Below are 16,656 nucleotides of genomic sequence, written 5' to 3'. Positions count from 1 at the left end.
GGGCCCGCGACGGAGGGGCGGGACCGGGTAGGCTCCGCCCCTGGGGGGGCACCAACGAGGGGACAGCGCGGGGACCGCCGGGTCCTGGGCGCCGCGTCCGCGACCGGGGCCACCACCGCAGGGTCTGGGCCAGGTCGGAGGGTGGATGAGGTCGGGCGTGATCGTGCCGGGTCCTGGAGGTGGGGCAGCGCTCGGACCCACTTTGTGGCGGGGGAAACTGAGGCACCCGGCTCTCCACCCCCACCGCGCACCTGCCTCCACCAGGATCCCGGCCCGCATCGCTCCCAAAGCTCGCCACACCCACCGTGTGCCCCGCGGCGTCCGGCCCGGTGGGCAAAGTGCAGGCAGTGCCTTCGTGACGACCCTTCCGGCCAGGCCCACCACAGGGGCCCGCAGGGCCTGGACCTCACCGTGCCCTGGAGGCCGAGGTCCGGTGCTCGCGGAGCTCCGGGAGCCTCTCTCCTCCCGGGCATGGGTCCGGAACACCTAAGCATTCAGGAGGCGTGGGAAAATGAAGGCCTGTGTGCTCCTCTCAGAACAGCACGGCCTACTGGAGGGTGCAGGCAAAATGTACCCTCCGGGCCTCACGGGCTCCTTGTCCTCGTAGAGGGTGCCAGGACTCGGGGACCTGCTGTGTCCCTCAGGTCTACTCCTTGGAGCCTGCAGCTGGAGACCAGAGCAAGGGGTTGGGCTGTGGGCGTGTGGGGCTTCCTGGAGGAGGGGACGTGGTAAGGTGAGGGCCATAGCTGCTCCAGCAGACCACTGAGACCAGGCCGCAGCCCTGGGTCAAAACCACCACTTCATCAGACGGGCCCAGTGACCTGCTGCTGAGTCCGAAGCCCTTGATGGGTCCCCTTTGCTGGGGAAAACTACTCACTGGGCACTCCCAGCCCCCAGCCCAGAGCCTGGGCCACACCACACACCCTAGCCTCATTTATCCTCCCACCCTCCAAGGCGATGGGTGTTGACCCTGGCAGAGCCTGCCTGGGGTCTCATCCAGCCACCTGCACCCCACCTTGAGGGACCTCTGATGAACAAGTGAGCCGAGCCCCTCAGCCTCTTGACCACAGCCTGCCCTCCCCTCCCCTACTCTTCCCCTTTGCACTCCTCCCTGTTATGGGGGTGGGGCGCCGCCCCAGGGCCTCTGCATGGTAGTGCCCTCTGCCTGGAGCGCTCTCCCCGCAAACCCCTGGGATCCTCCCTACCATCCTCAGGCCTGGGATCAAAAGCCACCTATTCTCTGGGCCTCCCCGATCTACATCTAAGATACCACCCCAACCTGGATTCATGAATGTGCGCTCAGTGAAGGCAGGTGCATCTGGGACAGGACTGGCCCAGCACTAGGCCCACCCAGTTAGGAGTGAAGGTCTGGCTTAGCCAGCCCAGCAGGGCACAAGAGGGCCCTGGGATCCCCGGGTGGCTGGATATGCTCTGTGGGTCTGGCCAGGCCTGTTGGGACAGCCCTGGACCTGTGAACCACCCACCCCACCCAACACTATCTGGTCACCATGGTGCCCATCAAGTAATGGGAGAGAGCGTGCCACCCACCAGATGGGTTTCCCCAGCGGGCACGCAATGCAGGTGTGCAAAGTATCCCTGGTGCTGGCACGAGGGCTCGGCATGGTGTCCCTTTCCTGTCCCAACCTGGGGGGCCACACCTCCTCACCCTGAGGCTGGGGAAACTCCTCTCAGACCCCTCCTGATGCCCCTGCCCAGGGAGGCTCCCCACCTAGGACCAGGTGGGTGGGGGCAGCTGCTGTGCCTCCTGGCCTGGAAACTAGAGACTGGGCAGTTTCAGGGGCTGCCCCCGGAGATCAGGACAGGGCAGGATGGGGCAGGGTGCTGAGAACCCAGGAGTCTTATCTCCTCTCTGGGAGAATAAGCCAGGCCCAGCCCATGTGCAAAGGGCACTTAGCGCATTCAGCTCCAGAGCCTGGAGCAGCCTCAGGCCTTTTGCATGGGCTGTGCCTGCTGCACTGGATGCAGTGAACCCCCTCACCCTGAACTTGGGTAGTGGGCTGTGGCTTGTCTGAGTGGGCGCAGACCTTATCCAAGAATAGTCTCCACCCCCCACCCACACCCTCATGCCCCAGGTGGCTGCCTCACCCCACCCTCCCATGTGCCCTGGCTCTACTGTTCAGCTTTCTCTTATCTCCCTTGCTGTCACAATTTATCTCTGGGAGCAGGAAGCTCAGGATGCAGGGAGAGGCTGCAGGTAGGGGCATGTTTACGCCCAGAAGACCCTGCACAGCCACCTCCCTGCAGCCCCAGCCCTCTGAAGGAGCCTGAGCACTTCCCGCCCCATCTGGCCACCTTTGGACCACCGGGGGGTGGGGGGGGGATTCCGGGCTTGAACCCTGGCGTCCCTGGGGTGAACTCTCTGTGCCTGTTTCCCTGCACAGTTACTTAGCAACCCTGGGGGCTGGAGCAAGGCTTCGGGGCAACCGTGGGAGATGGGACGCCTGTGCTCAGCAGCATGGGACAGTCTGCAGGACAGGCGGGTGGGTGCGAGTTTGGGGTCTACAACTACTGCTCTCACACCCTGGCCTCTGCCCTGCCTCCCCCGACAACCCCGGCAGCATAGCACCAGGGAAGCCCTCCGAGGACTGGTCTGCACCCCACCCTGCACCAAAGCAGCCAGAGCACAGCATCAAGTGGGGTGCCCTGGGGTTGGGGTGCCTCAGTTAGGTCCATTTATTGATAAGAGAAGGGGGCGCTGGGACCAGGCTTCCAGGATCCGGCCGAGAGGTAAGGGGTGGGCACTGGTGGGAGGCACACACGGCCCCCCTCAGTCCCACAGCGCGGAAGCAGCAGTTGGAGCACCAGGCTGGCTTCACGCACTGGGGGCGTACTGCAGGACCAGCCGGTCAAAGTCATTCTCCTTCAAAGACAGAGAGACGGAGTGGGGAGAGGGCTCAGGACAAGGGAGGTCTGGGGTCGGGGGAGAGGGCATGTGGGTCAGCCAGGCCTGCAGCCTCGGGGCCGGGGCTTGGCCACTCACCTTGGCTTGATACTCCTTGATGAATGGGTGGGACTTGTGGGAGTCCTTCAGCTGTGACAGGTAGCGGTTTGTCACCTGTGGAGAAGGCGAGGCTGGGTTAACAGGATTCCAGGACCATGTCTTCCCTACCTTTCCTCCATCATCCTGTGGGCTTCTCACTCCACCCTGGAACAGGCTCATCAGGGTGGAGGTGGCCATCTGCGGGACACCACGGAGCCGTGTGACCCCAGGGCAGGGACCCAGCCCTCCCCACATCAGCTGGGGCTCAGGGGAGTATGGGTCGAGTACTAGGACAGGAGGAGTCACGCTGGGTGGTAGGGACGGAGTAGGAAGGAGACAGCTTGGGGAGAGGAGATACCCAGGGACTGGGGATTAGTACTTGGGACCCCAGCAGAACCCCAGCTCCCGCCCCCTGGCCCCACCCCACCCTGATTGCCAGGGGCTGGAGATGTCTTGCTTGGCTTTGTCTACCCCAGACTAGGGGTCTGGTGCTGTTCCCGGGGTGAGTGAGTGGATCTCCCGGCCTGGGCCATCTGCATCCCCTATGGGGACCAGGGATGGGCAGTGACTGCCCGCCAAGCACCTGGCCAGCTGGTCACAATTTCTCAACTGACTGGAACTAGCAGCTGCCTCCCGGGACTCCCTGAGGCTACTGGGACATTTCCTCCACAGGGAGGTGGTGTTTCTGCCCCGACCCTGACCTCACAGGCACCATCCTGGGCCTGGCCACAGACAGGGGGCCTACCTCAGGGGGCTTGCCCAGGTGCTGTGACAGGACGATGAGGTTGATCAGTGTCTCTGGGTGGCCGCTGTCCTGCAGACCCAGGGTGGGTGAGGTAAGACCCAGGGTGGGCAGGGAGCAGATGTCTGCCCCCTAGACCCCCACTCCCGCCAGCTCCAGACACCACGCACTGTCTCAGGGGGACTGATGTCCCTGCCGCCCAGGGTGGGTACGAAGGTGCACAAGTCACACCCTCAGAGGTGGAGGGCCAGGGACACCAGACCCAGAGTGCAGCTCCCCACCCCCTGCATCCCCCACCTCCAGATGTCTGGCCTGGTCAGCCCTTCCTCCTCTGAGCCTCAGTTTCCCCACCACAAAAAGGGCCGAGGACACAGCTCCAGGCATCTTGCTTCCATGCTGGCACCTGACGGCCACAACTCGGGAAAGAGCTCATCTACCACAGACTCAAAAGGATGCGCCAAGCAAGGGCCTTACCCCCGTCCCCTACCCTATTACTAAGATCCCACCTGACCCACCCACTCCCAAGGGGCCTTGGCAGGAAGCTGCTGGGAAATTACCAGAAACCTCCAGCGATGACCTAACCCACCCACCCCTGGAGGGGCTGGAGCCTGGAGACCAGCCAGACAGATGCAGCATAGACTGTACGGACTGGCCCATGGAGAGTCTCCCCTTACAAGCTCTGGCCCCCCAAGCCATAACAGGGTTGGGAGGCACAGCCTTGGCACTCACAGGCAGCTGCAAGATGGCGCCAGAAGACCCCAGGGGTCATAGCCCAGGGAGTGTTTCAGGGACAAGGAAGGGCTAGGCATTTCACTAGTGAGTCCCCAAAAGGACACTTGGAATTGTCACAAACGTATGCACTTAAATGGACACGGACGCAGCCTCTGAGTACCATGTATTCAGAGCAGGATGGTGGGGCCCCTCCCCACTGCCCCCATCAGCCCATCTAGGAGGCTTGCTACCTGTAGAGACATGAGGACACCCTAACACAGGACACAGGGAGCCCAGATGGGGACATAGGATGCCCTAGCGTGATGAGGCAGTTCCATGTGACAAAGACCCCAGCCATGAGGGTGCTGGCCCCTGCCTCTCGGTCAGGGTTTCCACCTGAGACCGGTGACTGCTGCGTGCTGGCAGCTGGTCCACCATTGTGGAACCAATCACATGGGCACATACAGTAGCACCCTGTGGGCACCCAACACCAGAGGCTTGTGGTCAGCACACGGGCACTGCACTACTGCCCCTCCCCCGTGGTCACTGTGTGGAAACCATGGAAACCACATGGACACCGTGCCCTACTGTCACCCCGCGCTCACCACATGCCCCATGGTCACTGTGTGGACAACGCGTGCTTGTGCCTGCTGTCCCTGCCACCCTGACCCTGTGCTCACCCAATGGCCCGCCCCCACTCTGAGACCACCTAGGCAAGGGCTATGGTGGTGATGGTGGCGGGGTCGGTAGGGTTGGTGATGCCGTGGTGGGCAGTCCGGGGCCAGGTACCTTGTCAAGTGCCTCCTGCAGCACGCCCTCAGCATCCTCCCAGCGGCCCTGGGCCATGTGGCAGGCGGCCTGGCCATTGAGCAGCAGCAGGGTGGACGAGCACTTGTCGGCCAGCTCCTGGAAGGCATAGAACGCGTCCTGCAGCTTCTCGCCACCCTGTGGGAACAGGGTCACCACATCAGGCCACCTCCCTGTTAAGTGGGCCCTGCACTCACCATAGCCAGTTGCCCAGAGATCATTCCACCCACCTGGACACCGTCTCACCCCCCCGGCCCCTCTAGAAGCCAGGCAGAAGACAGCCTAACGACAGGTATAGGAACAAGTCAGGGAACGGGCAGGGCACAGGCAGAGGAACAGCCCCAGGACAGGGGGGTAGATGGGGAAATAGCTCAGAGCAGCCGGGGACAGGTGAGGCCTGTCCCCCAACCCTATAGCTGGGCCTCACCACGGCCAGGTTAACCCAGGCGGTGGCCAGCTGGGTGAGGGTGGCATCCTCGTCCTGGTCCTGCATCTTCTTCAGCTCCTTCCTGGGTGGAGAGGGTGGTGAGGGTACCGTTCCAGCTTTGGGAGTCCCTATGCTCATGAAGCATGGTCATACCGCTCCACCCAGTCCTCACTGTGGAGACCTCCCCAACTGTAGCTCTCTGAGCTAAGTGGGGCTTTGACACACCCGCCAGGCCCCCTGTAGCTCACTGTATCCTGACTTGCCAGCCCAGGTCATGCCTGTGGCCTCCCTGCCCTGTGGGGTGCCGCCTTGGGTCTTGTCTAGGAAATGGCCCCTCAGCCAGGGCTGTACGAAGAGGTTGGCTACGGTGTCTGCCCATGGTGTCCGCCCCTCCCCACAGCCCTGCAGAGAGAAAACTGAGGCATGAACAGTACCGGCCTCATGCCCAGACACACCCCATGGGAAGGCCAGGTGTAGGAGCATCACCTAACCTTGAGGAAACAGGCACCAGGGCTTCTCGTGGCCTCGCCGTGGCCCAGACACCCCACCAGCTGGGCCCACCCTAGAGCTGAGGGAACAGGCATGCTCACCTGGCAAGGTCTAGGCGGTCTAGCTTAAGCAGGATCTGCACCACCATGGCTGAGCTGGGTGGGGGTAGGGGATGGGGGGTCAGCAGGGGCCGTGGAGGCACACAGAACCCCGCCCCACCAACCTCCCCCACCCCACATGTGTTCTTGGAACATTTTGACACCTTCACCCCGCTCAACCAGCCCGGCAGCAGACAGGCCTCACTGGCTGCCCTGCCCCCCACTGCCCTTTCTGGGGTCCGTGTCTCACTGCTCAGCTCACTCAGCTGTGGAGAGCTGCTCAGGATCCTGAAGGCAGACTCAGGCCCAGCCTACTCACTACAGCCTTGCCATGGAGGAGAATGAACCTGCCATGGCCAAGAGGCCCCACAGTCACATGTCCCAGGCTCACTGATGCCACCCTGAGGCGGTGAGGCTCAGGACACAACACCCCGTCGGGCCCCACAAAGTGAGGGACCTGCCCCACCTGCCCTGTGGGGTGCTGAGCCGGTTCCTAGGGCCACTCATCCTGTCCACTGTCCTGCCAGAGTGCGGCTGGTCCCAGACTGGCACTACTGACCGTGGGTGTGCTCTGGACGCCGCTGACAGACCTATGTGCTATCCGTGTTCTCGGTGGAGGGGGCATCATGGCCATATGGTGGTGCTTACCACTCGAGGCTGTCACCCTGGAGCAGTGCCCGCAGCGCGGCGTCCGGGTTCCCGTCATGCAGGTAGATGGAGGCTGCCATCAGCAGGAAGGTGGTGTTGGTCACGTCCACACTGCGGCTCATCTCCCGGTCCAGGTGTGCCACGACCTCGTCCCTATAAGGTAGCGCTCAACACATGAGGGCTAGGGGGGCAGCCCCCAGGGCAGGGGTGAGGGATCCTGGGGGCTGACCAGAGCAAGAAGCCTGGGCAGGACGGGGGCCTCTCGATTCCAAGTCCCTTGGGTAGCTCTGGGGGAGGTGAGGCCAGGGGTCCACTCTGGGGCGGTTAGGGGGGTGATGCGTCTCTGTTCACAGGACCCAGGCCCAGGCCTCTGGGCAGACCCCCACCTTGGGCAGTCCTCATCCCCCGCACAGCGCCATGCTGACACCTCACCTCTGGCCCTCGCTGGCGAGGTACTCAGCAAGCATGCGCACAGCCTGTAGCTCTGGGGCCGAGGAGGGCTTGATCTCGTCCAGCACGACACCGTACTTCCTCTGTGGGTGGGAGTACACGTCAGCAATGGCCCATCACACGTCCCCAACCCCTGGTCACACCCATCCCCAACACCCAGGACACACGACTCCCAAATCCTGGGACACATACATTCCCAACACCCAGGACAGATGGCCCTGCATTGCCTGGTGCGGCCTGAGCTGGGGGGCTGGTGTCACCCCACCGGGCACTGAGGAAGCCAGCACTAGCCCCTTGTCCCCAGGCGAGAGGCAGCAAGTTACACCACTCCAGTGGTGAGACCCCGCTGGTCACTGCACCTCCTCTGAGCACCCCTGCTGCTCTCTTGGTCCCCAAACTGGGTGAGAGGGATGTGTCACCTTGGGATGAGGGTCCTAGGAACCTGCTTTAAAAGGCAGAACACCTTCCCTCCCTCCCAGAGGCCTGCTCTGCTGACACCCAGACTGGTACTGCTGTCACTTCTGAGGGGACTGGGAGCCAGAGGCCTGCTTCCCTCAGGTTCCTTTCTGGACAGTTTGGGTTTTCTTATGACCATGGACATGCATTGGTTTCCTAGAAGCAGACATGCACGTACGCGCGCGCACACACACACACGCACTGACACACACACACACACATGAACACACGTGTGGTATTTCTAAAAAGCCCCAGGGAGGGCCTACATGCCCAGGGGACTGCTCTTGTGGTGGGGAGGGGGCCGGCTGATGAGGGCAGTTCTGTCAGACCTAGGAAGGCCCTACGGTCTGAGGGAGCTGCCATAGGACAGCGCATGGTTCTGGACAGAACCATCAGCAGGAAGGTGGTATTGGTCACATCTCCCCTGGTCCAGGTATGCCTCGGTCTCGTCCCTGTGAGGCAGCGCTCAGCTAGTGGGACGGGGTGATGCGGCATGACGTGGCGTGCTGTGGCATGGCAGCAGGGAGCCCTCAGGGCACAAGTGAGATGGGAAAGGGAGCCTGAGGATCAGCGGATGCCGGTTGGGATGAGGAAGGGTCTGCACAGAGGGTGATGCGCGGAGGATGGTGGGGCCAGGACCCGCCACACTTTACTGTGAACCATATCCCACAACAGGATGCGGGCTCTGGGAGCCCCAGGACACCCATGTCAGCACCTGTCACAGTGCACTCACCTGTGCAAGGTAGGCCCGGTACAGGAAGACGTCCCGCTCCACATCCCTCTCTGGGCTCGATGGCTGTAGAGACAGATATGGGTCAGATAGCCTGTCCTTGCCCCAGTGTACCCACACGGCCACCAGGGCCCATGATATGTGGGGCAGTGTCCAGGCTCCTGTGTAGGTGCTGGCTCTCCGTGGCCATGACCTTGCACAGCATAAGAACGACCTCACGGAGGGCCCCTGTGTGCCAGGCACAGGCCTATCTCGTCCCCCGCAACATCCCCCAGAAGGCAGTTGTCTCCCCCTCTTCACGGAGGAATGGGGGCTCAAGAAGCTCAAGGCTCGCAGCAGCCATGCATCGTCAAAGTCGGGCTGGAGCCCACACCCCCCACCATCAAGCCACGCCCCCAGCACCAAGCCCTGCTCCTGTGGATGGGAGGTGCTTCAGGTGTGCCAGATGGAAGCTGCTGGATCTCACGAGGCTGTGAGACGCACCTGTGTACCTTGGGGTCCACATAAGCAGAGTAAAGAAGGCCAGCTGGACCCCATGGAGGTCAGGGTGATTCTGGAGAAAAGACCGGGCGAGGTAAAAACATAAGGAGGAACTTGCGCTTTTTGTAACAAGTACCCCTCTGTGGTTTGGAACTATGACAACCAGCCTATTTCTGTCTTGTTTTTGTTTCAAAATCTCTTTTAAAAATGTCCGGCAGAGGTGAGGGAGGTTTGTCTTGTCGGAGGTCCCCCATGAGACAACGTGTCCTGGAGAGGTCACCTCACCCTCCTCCGCCATGCCAGAGACCTTGGGGACTGCTCTGTACCGGGGGGTGGATCCGCTAGCCATGCTGCTCAGGCCCACCTACTGCCCAGAGCCCAGGGGTGGTGAGTGGTAACCTCATGTGACATTCTGCAGGAAGAGGAAGGGCCTGTCCTTGGAGACAGCTCCTGCTGATTTCCCCAAAGCCCTGTGCAGCTGGAACAGGTGGGCGCAGAGTGGCTGGGGCTGCCTGGGGGCTAGGAGAGGCAACCGTGTGCAGGACAGGGGCCTGGCTACTCCAGGGTTACCAGGTTGACACCCCAAGCCACAGACTTCCCAGGAAGGTGCACAGGGAAGACAGGGTATCCTGCCTCAAAGACACAGGGACCCAAGGGTTCACACCTGCAGTTTTGGGGTGAATCAGGACTGCCCTACCCCCAAATTCCACATCATCACGCCTCCTCCCTTGACTTGGAGGGAAGGGGTGCAGAGGCATACATGTCCCCCTCCTCTGACCCAGACTCCCAGGCCACCCTCATGCCATCATCGCTGCGGGTCCCAGTGGCTCTACTTTAGCCTCCATGGTCAAGCTGGGGATCTGACCATGATGTGGAATGTGGTGTTTTCCAAACAAGCGGCTGAAATGACCCTCAGAGGGGAACGTCCTGGGTTCCCCAGACATGCACTGGCTCTTGGCATCGAGGACATAATGGATGCTGTGAAGGGGCAGCGTCTCAGGACCTGGAGGCTCAACCTAGCCTCAGCTGCCCCGTCTTTAAATTGGATCCCCGGGAGCCACGTGGGCCAGCTGAGGCATCAATATCCCGTGTGCGGAAGCACTAAGGGAGACTCCATAGAGCGACAGCGAGGCCGGGGAAAGCAGGAAGGCACACAGGGAAGAGCAGAACCTGCTGGCGAGCGCTCAGGGAGATGCCAGATGTGCAGAAGCAAGAAGAATGTCTTTCTGAACAAGTGCTTCTTGGGGCCCTCTGCTGGAACAGCCTGCCATGAACTCCCTGGCGCCCTCCACTGGGATAGCCTGCCACATGCTCCTTGGCTCCCCCTGCTGGGACAGCCCACCGTGTGCTCCTCAACACTCTCCACTGGGGAGAGCCCACCATTAGCAGGTGGCACCATGGAGATGAAGGGCATGGGCTTCGTGGGGGTGAGACCACACCACCACTGCTCTTCCCAGTACCCCTAGGTGTGAAAAAGTGCCCGTTCCAAGGAGTCTGCAAGTGCAGCAAGTGAGGGCTTAGTGAGACTCAAGTGCACACACAACAGTCGGTACCCTGGGAGAAGCAGCTTGTCCCATCACCTGTCAGACACCACCTGGAGGCCCGTAGGCCCTGCCCACCACCCCGTTCACCCTTGTTCTCCCCTGACTCACCCTACAGCAGCCACACTGGCCTCTCTGCCTGACCACCCCAGCGCTTATCCCTGCCTCGGCACCTTTCCACTTCCTGTCCTTGATGCCCGGGATATACTTTCCCCAGATCTTTCTGGGGTGAGAACTTTCTCAAGAGTCAGTCTCAGGTTCAGATGGCGCTGTCCAGAAGGCCTGGGCAGACAGGACCACTCCCACGGGAAACAGGACCGCTCTCAAAACGAGAAAAAACAGCCACAAACATCCATTAATAATCGGAATGTGGAACGTACGAAGTACGAATCTAGGAAAACTGGAAGTCGTCAAAAATGAAATGAAATGCATAAACGTTGATATCCTAGGCATTACTGAACTGAAACGGCCTGACAACAGCCATTTTGAATAAGACAATCATATAGTCTCCTATGCTAGGAATGACAAATTGAAGAGGAATAGCGTTGCGTTCATTGTCAAAAAGCACGTTTCAAGAGCTACCCTGAAATACAATGCTGTTAGTGATTGCATAATAGCCATATACCCACAAGGAAGACCAGTTAATACGACTACTCTTCAAACGTACACATAAATCACTAAGACCAAAAATGAAGAAATTAAAGATTTTTACCGACAGGACCACATGTAGTGCTTATCACACGCTGTAATTATGTATTCAATCCTTCTTCACTTACCATTTTTGGGACATGAGGCTGTGAAGGCAGGCAAGGCCGCTGCCATGTTCACACTGCTTTAAAGGCTCGCGCTTGAAAGGAAGCAAAGTCTACACTTCTTCCTAAAAGACGCTGTCACCTGCCTCACTCAGTGGGCCCTGCCACACCGAACTATTTTCTAGCTCTCAAACAGCCAACCACCACCCGTCTGCCAGCGTGTTGTTATGGGGTGGCCTGTGTGTTGCTGTGATGCTGGAAGCTATGCCACTGGTATTTCAAATACCAGCGGGGTTGACAGGTTTCAGCGGAGCTTCCAGACTAAGGAAAACTAGGGAGAAAGACCTGGCAATATATTTCTGAAAATCAGCCAATGAAAACTCTATGGATCACAACAAACCACTGTCCCGTACTGTGCTGGAAAATGAGCAGCCTAGCCTGGAAGGCACTCAAAACGCACAGTGGCTGTTAACAACGCACTCCAGCACACCAATGATGGTGAAGATGATGCAGGGCAGGGCAATATTTCATTCTGTTACACAGAGTTGCCACAACTCAGAGCTGACTGGGCGGCAGCTAACAACAAACAGCCAAGCTCATGCTCACCACTCTCACACCACTCTCTTGCCACTTCCCGACTTTGTATTTCTTTACTTCTTCACTGTCTGTCTCTTCTGCTACGCCGAAGTTTCCAAAAGAGCTGGAGTTTTGTCTATTTGGGTTATTGTTCCGAGTCCAGCAAGAACACATTCCATGGCCTGTTCTGATCCTCAATAAGTACAATGAGCACTTCACTGAATGAACAAATGAGAGAGCTTTGGCAGAAATAACGGAGCTAGTAGGCAGAGTAATAATTCGGGGAAGCGACCCTCCCTCCAAGCCTCGGAGTGCTTGTCTGCAAAATAAGGATAAAGGACAGTCCCTCCTTCACGGGTACTGAGGATACGGCGGTCACAGTGTGCGCTCGACAAGTGGGACCTACTATTATTATTATTATTATAAAACGGAATAAACATTTTCCTCACTCGAATGCCTTCCGGGGCGCAGAGTGAGCCCTTTATAACAAAGCTGTTACAGCTTTAGATTTTGGAATAAGACAATGTTAATTCCTCGCCGCGCTCTTAAGTGAGTGGAAGGAATACGCTGCGAGAAGAGGGAGAATATTCAGAAGCTGAGTGTGGCCACAGGGATGCGGCCGCCGCCTCCGCCCCCAGGGTCCCCCCGTCTCGACGCGGCCGCACCTTCACCCGCTGCGCCTCATTGATGCACTGTTGGTAGCTGCCAATGTAGAAGGCGTTCTTCACGTCGAACAGCTCATCCACCTCCCCGGGGCCGCCGGAGGCCGGGCCGGGAGCCGGAGGCGCCATGTTGCTGTCGTCTCACCAGCTTCCCTTTCCGGAGGGACACGTTGGCCGAAACCGGGCCCGCCGCGGAGCACGCCGGGAAATGTAGTTTAATTGTTCCAAGTGGCAGGGAGAAGAACCAATGAGAAGCTCATATACAGGGGTAAGGGGGCGGGATACGCAAGCGTGTCCCGCAATGCATCTTGGGGAACGCAGTAAGGCGGTGGAAGAGGCGGGGATTGGCTGAGTGAGTTAGTCTCAATGAACCGGTAGGCTTCCGTGACGTCATTGGCGCGCGCCGGAAGCGCGTCTCATACTGGCCCCGCGACTGGCGGTGAGGATGGCGTCTTTCAGGGAGCTTGGGTTGTCATCGTGGCTCGTGGAACAATGTCGGCAGCTGGGTTTGAAGCAGCCTACGCCCGTGCAGCTCGGCTGCATCCCCGCCATCCTGGAGGGTGAGTGTGCCGGCCGCTTTCCCAGGAGGCGTCTCCGCTTTTCTCCGCCTTCCTTCCCTTCTCGCAGCCTTTGCCCGCTCTGATCCCGCGAGGTGAGGGGCAGCCCTTGCCGTTCCGGGCAAGTCTTGGCTCCGGAGGCCAGTAGGGCGGTGTTGTCGTTCACACTGCGCGACTGATCATTGTGCGTCCGCAGATACGTGACATAGCCTCTGAACTTTCATTAAGAGTAGAGTGTAGGGAGAGTTGATGAATGACTGAACGATGGTACCGTGGAAAATCGGTAGAGCTGGTACGACTCTCTTTATCTTACAAACAAGGAGTCTGAGGCTGTCAAAATTAGTGATAAGTCCAGGACACTGTGATCCTGTGACTACCCTTCTCCCCGCTCTTTTGGCCCAACCGAGTTTTGCCGTTAAGGAGATGTTCGGGAAACGTCAGCTTCAGACTGCCTCCAGAGCTATCTGTGTATTCAGTATTAAGCTAAATGGTATTGAGAGCTGCTGGTGCAGACCTTGTGTTTGATTTGGGGGACATTGCGGAGAATAAACAGACTTGGATTTGCCCTCAGGAAGGCTAGAGTGTGACACGTTGAGGGATTAAAGGGGGAAAAAAGGTGAAAGAATCAACAAGTATCATAGAACGCACATTGTTGTTGTTACCTGCCATTGAGTAGGTTCCAACTCACAGCGACCTTATGTACGACAGAACGAAACACTGCCTGGTTCTGTGCCATCCTCACAGTCGTTATGCTTAAGCCATTGTTGCAGCCACTGTATCAGTCCATCTCATTGAGGGTCTGCCTCTTTTTTGCTGACCGTCTACTTTACCGAGCATGGTGTCCTTCTCCAGGGACTGATTCCTCCTGATAACATATCCAAAGTATGTGAGACATAGTCTCACCATCCTTGCTTCTAAGGAGCATTCTGGTTGTACTTCTTCCAAGACAGATTTTTGTTCTTTTGGCAGTCCATGGTATATTCAGTATTCTTTGCCAACACAATAATTCAAAAGTGTCAATTCTTCGGTCTTCCTTATTCATCATCCAACTTTCTCAAGCATATGAAGTGATTGAAAACACCATGGCTTGGGTCAGGCACACCTCAGTCTTCAAGGTGATGTCTTTGCTTTTTTAACACCTTAAAGAGATCTTTTGCAGCAGATTAGCCCAATGCAATACATCTTTTCCTTTCTTGACTCCTGCTTCCATGGGTGTTGATTGTGGATCCAAGTAAAATGAAATCCTTGACAACGTCAGTGTTTTCCCCATTTATCATGATGTTGTTTATTGGTCCAGTTGTGAGGATTGTTGTTTTCTTTATGTTGTGGTGTAATCCATACTGAAGGCTGTGGTCTTTGATCTTCATCAGTAAGTGCTTCAAGTCCTCTTCACTTTCAACAAGAAAGGTTGTGTCATCCGCATAACACAGATCGTTATGAATAAGTATGGTGAAAATACAACCCTGATACACACCTTTCCCTACTTTAAACCACGCAGTATCCCCTTGTTCTGTTTGAACAACTGCATCTTGATCTATGTACAGGTTCTGCAGGAGCACAATTAAGTGTTCTGGAATTCCCATTCTTCCCAATGTTATCCATATAGTCGTGTTATAATCCACATAGTCAAATGGCTTTGCATAGTCAATAAAACACAGGTAAACATCTTTCTGGTGTTCTCTGCTTTCAGCCAGGATCCATCTGACATCAGCAATGATATCCCTGGTTCCACGTCCTCTTCTGAATCCTGTTTGAATTTACGGTAGTTCCCTGTTGATATACTGCTGCAGCCACTTTTGAATGATCTTAAGCAAAATTTTACTTGTGTGTGATACTAATGATATTCGATAATTTCCACCTTCGGTTGGATTACCTTTCTTGGGAATAGGCATAAATATGGATCTCTTCCAGTCAGTTGGCCAGGTAGCTGTCTTCCAAATTTCTTGGCATAATGAGTACTTCCAGTGCTCCATCCGTTTGTTGAAACGTCTCAGTTGGTGTTCCGTCAATTCCTGGAGCCTTGTTTTTCGCCAGTGCCTTCAGTGCAACTTGGCTTCTTCCTTCAGTGCTGTCAGTTCCTGATCATGTGCTACCTCCTGAAATGGATGAACGTTGACCAATTCTTTTTGGTATAGTGACTCTGTGTATTCTCTCCATCTTCTTTTGATGCTTCCTGCATCGTTTAATATTTTCCCCGTAGAATCCTCCAATATTGCAACTTGAGGCTTGAATATTTTCTTCAGTTCTTTCAGCTTCAGAAATGCTGAGCATGTTCTTCCCTTTTGATTTTCTATCTACAGGTCTTTGCACGAGTTGTTATAATACTCAGTTTTCTTGAGCTGCCCTTTGAAATCTTCTGTTCAGCTCTTTTACTTCAACATTTCTTCCTTTTGCTTTAACTACTGGACATTCAAGAGTAAGTTCCAGAGTCTCTTCCAGCATCCATTTTGGTTTTCTTTCTTTCCTGTCTTTTTAATGACCTTTTGCTTTCTTCATGTATGATGTCCTTGATGTCATTCCACAACTCGTCTGGTTTCTGTCATTAGTGTTCAGTGCATCAAATCTATTCTTGAGATGGTCTCTAAATTCAGGTGGGATATACTCAAGGTCGTACTCTGTCTCTTGTGGGCTTGTTCTAATTTTCTTCAGTTTCACCTTGAACTTACATATGAGCAATTGATGGTCTGTTCTGCAGTTGGCCCCTGGCTGTGTTCTGACTGATGATACATCTGTGGTGGATATCTGCAGTGTACTTCTGCCATATACATCTGCAGAAGACACCTGCAGTATACGTCTGCAGTGTACATCGTCTCTTTGCACAGATGTAGTCGATTTGATTCCTGTGTATTCCATCTGGTGAGGTCCACATGTGTAGTTGCCATTTATGTTGTTGAAAAAAGGTATTTGCAACGAAGAAGTTGTTGGTCTTGCAAAATTCTAGCATGCTATCTCCGGCATCATTTCTGTCACCAAGGCCATATTTTCAAACTACCGATCCTTCTTCTTTGTTTCCAACTTTTACATTCCAATCACCAGTAATTATCAGTGCATCCTGATTGCATGTTTGATCAATTTCAGACTGCAGAAGTTGGTAAAAATCTTCAATTTCTTCATCTTTGGTCTTAGTGGTTGGTGCGTAAATTGAAATAATAGTCGTATTAACTGGTCCTCCTTGTAGGGGAATGGATATTATGCTACCACTGACAGTGTTGTACTTCAGGATAGATCTTTTATTATTATTATTATTGTTTTTTATTGTGCTTTAAGTGAAAGTTTACAGTTCAAGTCAGTTTCTCATACAAAAATTTATACACACATTGCTGTGTGACCCTAGTTGCTCCTCCTATACTATGACAGCACACTCCTCCTTTTCACCCCAGATTTCCTTTGTCCATTCAACCAACTCCTCTCCCTTTTTGCCTTCTCATCTTGCCTCCGGACAGGAGCTGCCCATTTAGTCTCGTGTCTACTTGAACTAAGAAGCACACTCTTCACAAGTATCATTTTATGTCTTATAGTCCAGTCTAAT

At 56.2% G+C, this 16,656-nt stretch overlaps 2 protein-coding genes across 4 annotated transcripts in view; one reads left to right on the top strand and one right to left on the bottom strand.

Annotated features, from left to right (window-relative positions):
• Positions 1–2,662: 2,662 nt before the first annotated feature.
• COPE (COPI coat complex subunit epsilon) lies at positions 2,663–12,739 on the bottom strand. Of its 2 annotated transcripts, XM_004384370.2 has the most exons (10): positions 12,574–12,739; positions 8,563–8,625; positions 7,356–7,456; positions 6,924–7,076; positions 6,279–6,332; positions 5,689–5,770; positions 5,244–5,399; positions 3,747–3,815; positions 3,002–3,076; positions 2,663–2,881 (listed from the first exon to the last, which is right to left on the bottom strand). In XM_004384370.2, exons 1-10 carry the CDS (start codon positions 12,697–12,699, stop codon positions 2,834–2,836), a joined length of 927 nt encoding a protein of 308 aa, XP_004384427.1. In that variant the 5' UTR covers positions 12,700–12,739; the 3' UTR covers positions 2,663–2,833. The 2 variants fall into 2 exon arrangements, with proteins under 2 accessions (XP_004384427.1, XP_023594512.1); XM_023738744.1 differs by lacking the exon at positions 3,747–3,815 and having other exon boundaries at positions 12,574–12,714.
• Positions 12,740–12,930: 191 nt separating this feature from the next.
• The window catches only part of DDX49 (DEAD-box helicase 49), a 12,301-nt gene continuing 8,575 nt past the window's right edge, over positions 12,931–16,656 (top strand). The window contains exon 1 of one of the 2 annotated variants that reach the window (XM_012557886.2): positions 12,931–13,130. In XM_012557886.2, coding sequence (XP_012413340.1) covers positions 13,016–13,130 — 115 coding nt within the window. In that variant the 5' untranslated portion in view covers positions 12,931–13,015. The remainder of the gene's footprint in view (positions 13,131–16,656) is intronic. The other variant, XM_023738808.1, reaches the window with a different exon arrangement.

This window comes from Trichechus manatus, unplaced genomic scaffold, assembly GCF_000243295.1.
Source record: "Trichechus manatus latirostris isolate Lorelei unplaced genomic scaffold, TriManLat1.0 scaffold00122, whole genome shotgun sequence".
Classification (NCBI taxonomy): domain Eukaryota; kingdom Metazoa; phylum Chordata; class Mammalia; order Sirenia; family Trichechidae; genus Trichechus; species Trichechus manatus.
The sequence above is the reverse complement of the archived record's forward strand: the minus strand, read 5'-3'. Positions and strand labels throughout refer to the sequence as shown.

Coding starts and splice junctions, on each gene's coding strand:
- COPE (XM_004384370.2), bottom strand. CDS start 12,699: ATGGCGCCTCCGGCTCCCGGCCCGGCCTCCGGCGGCCCCGGGGAGGTG. Junction 8,626..12,573: donor ATGAGGCGCAGCGGGTGAAG/GTGCGGCCGCGT, acceptor CTGTCTCTACAG/CCATCGAGCCCAGAGAGGGA. Junction 7,077..7,355: donor CTCGCCAGCGAGGGCCAGAG/GTGAGGTGTCAG, acceptor GCTACCTTATAG/GGACGAGGTCGTGGCACACC.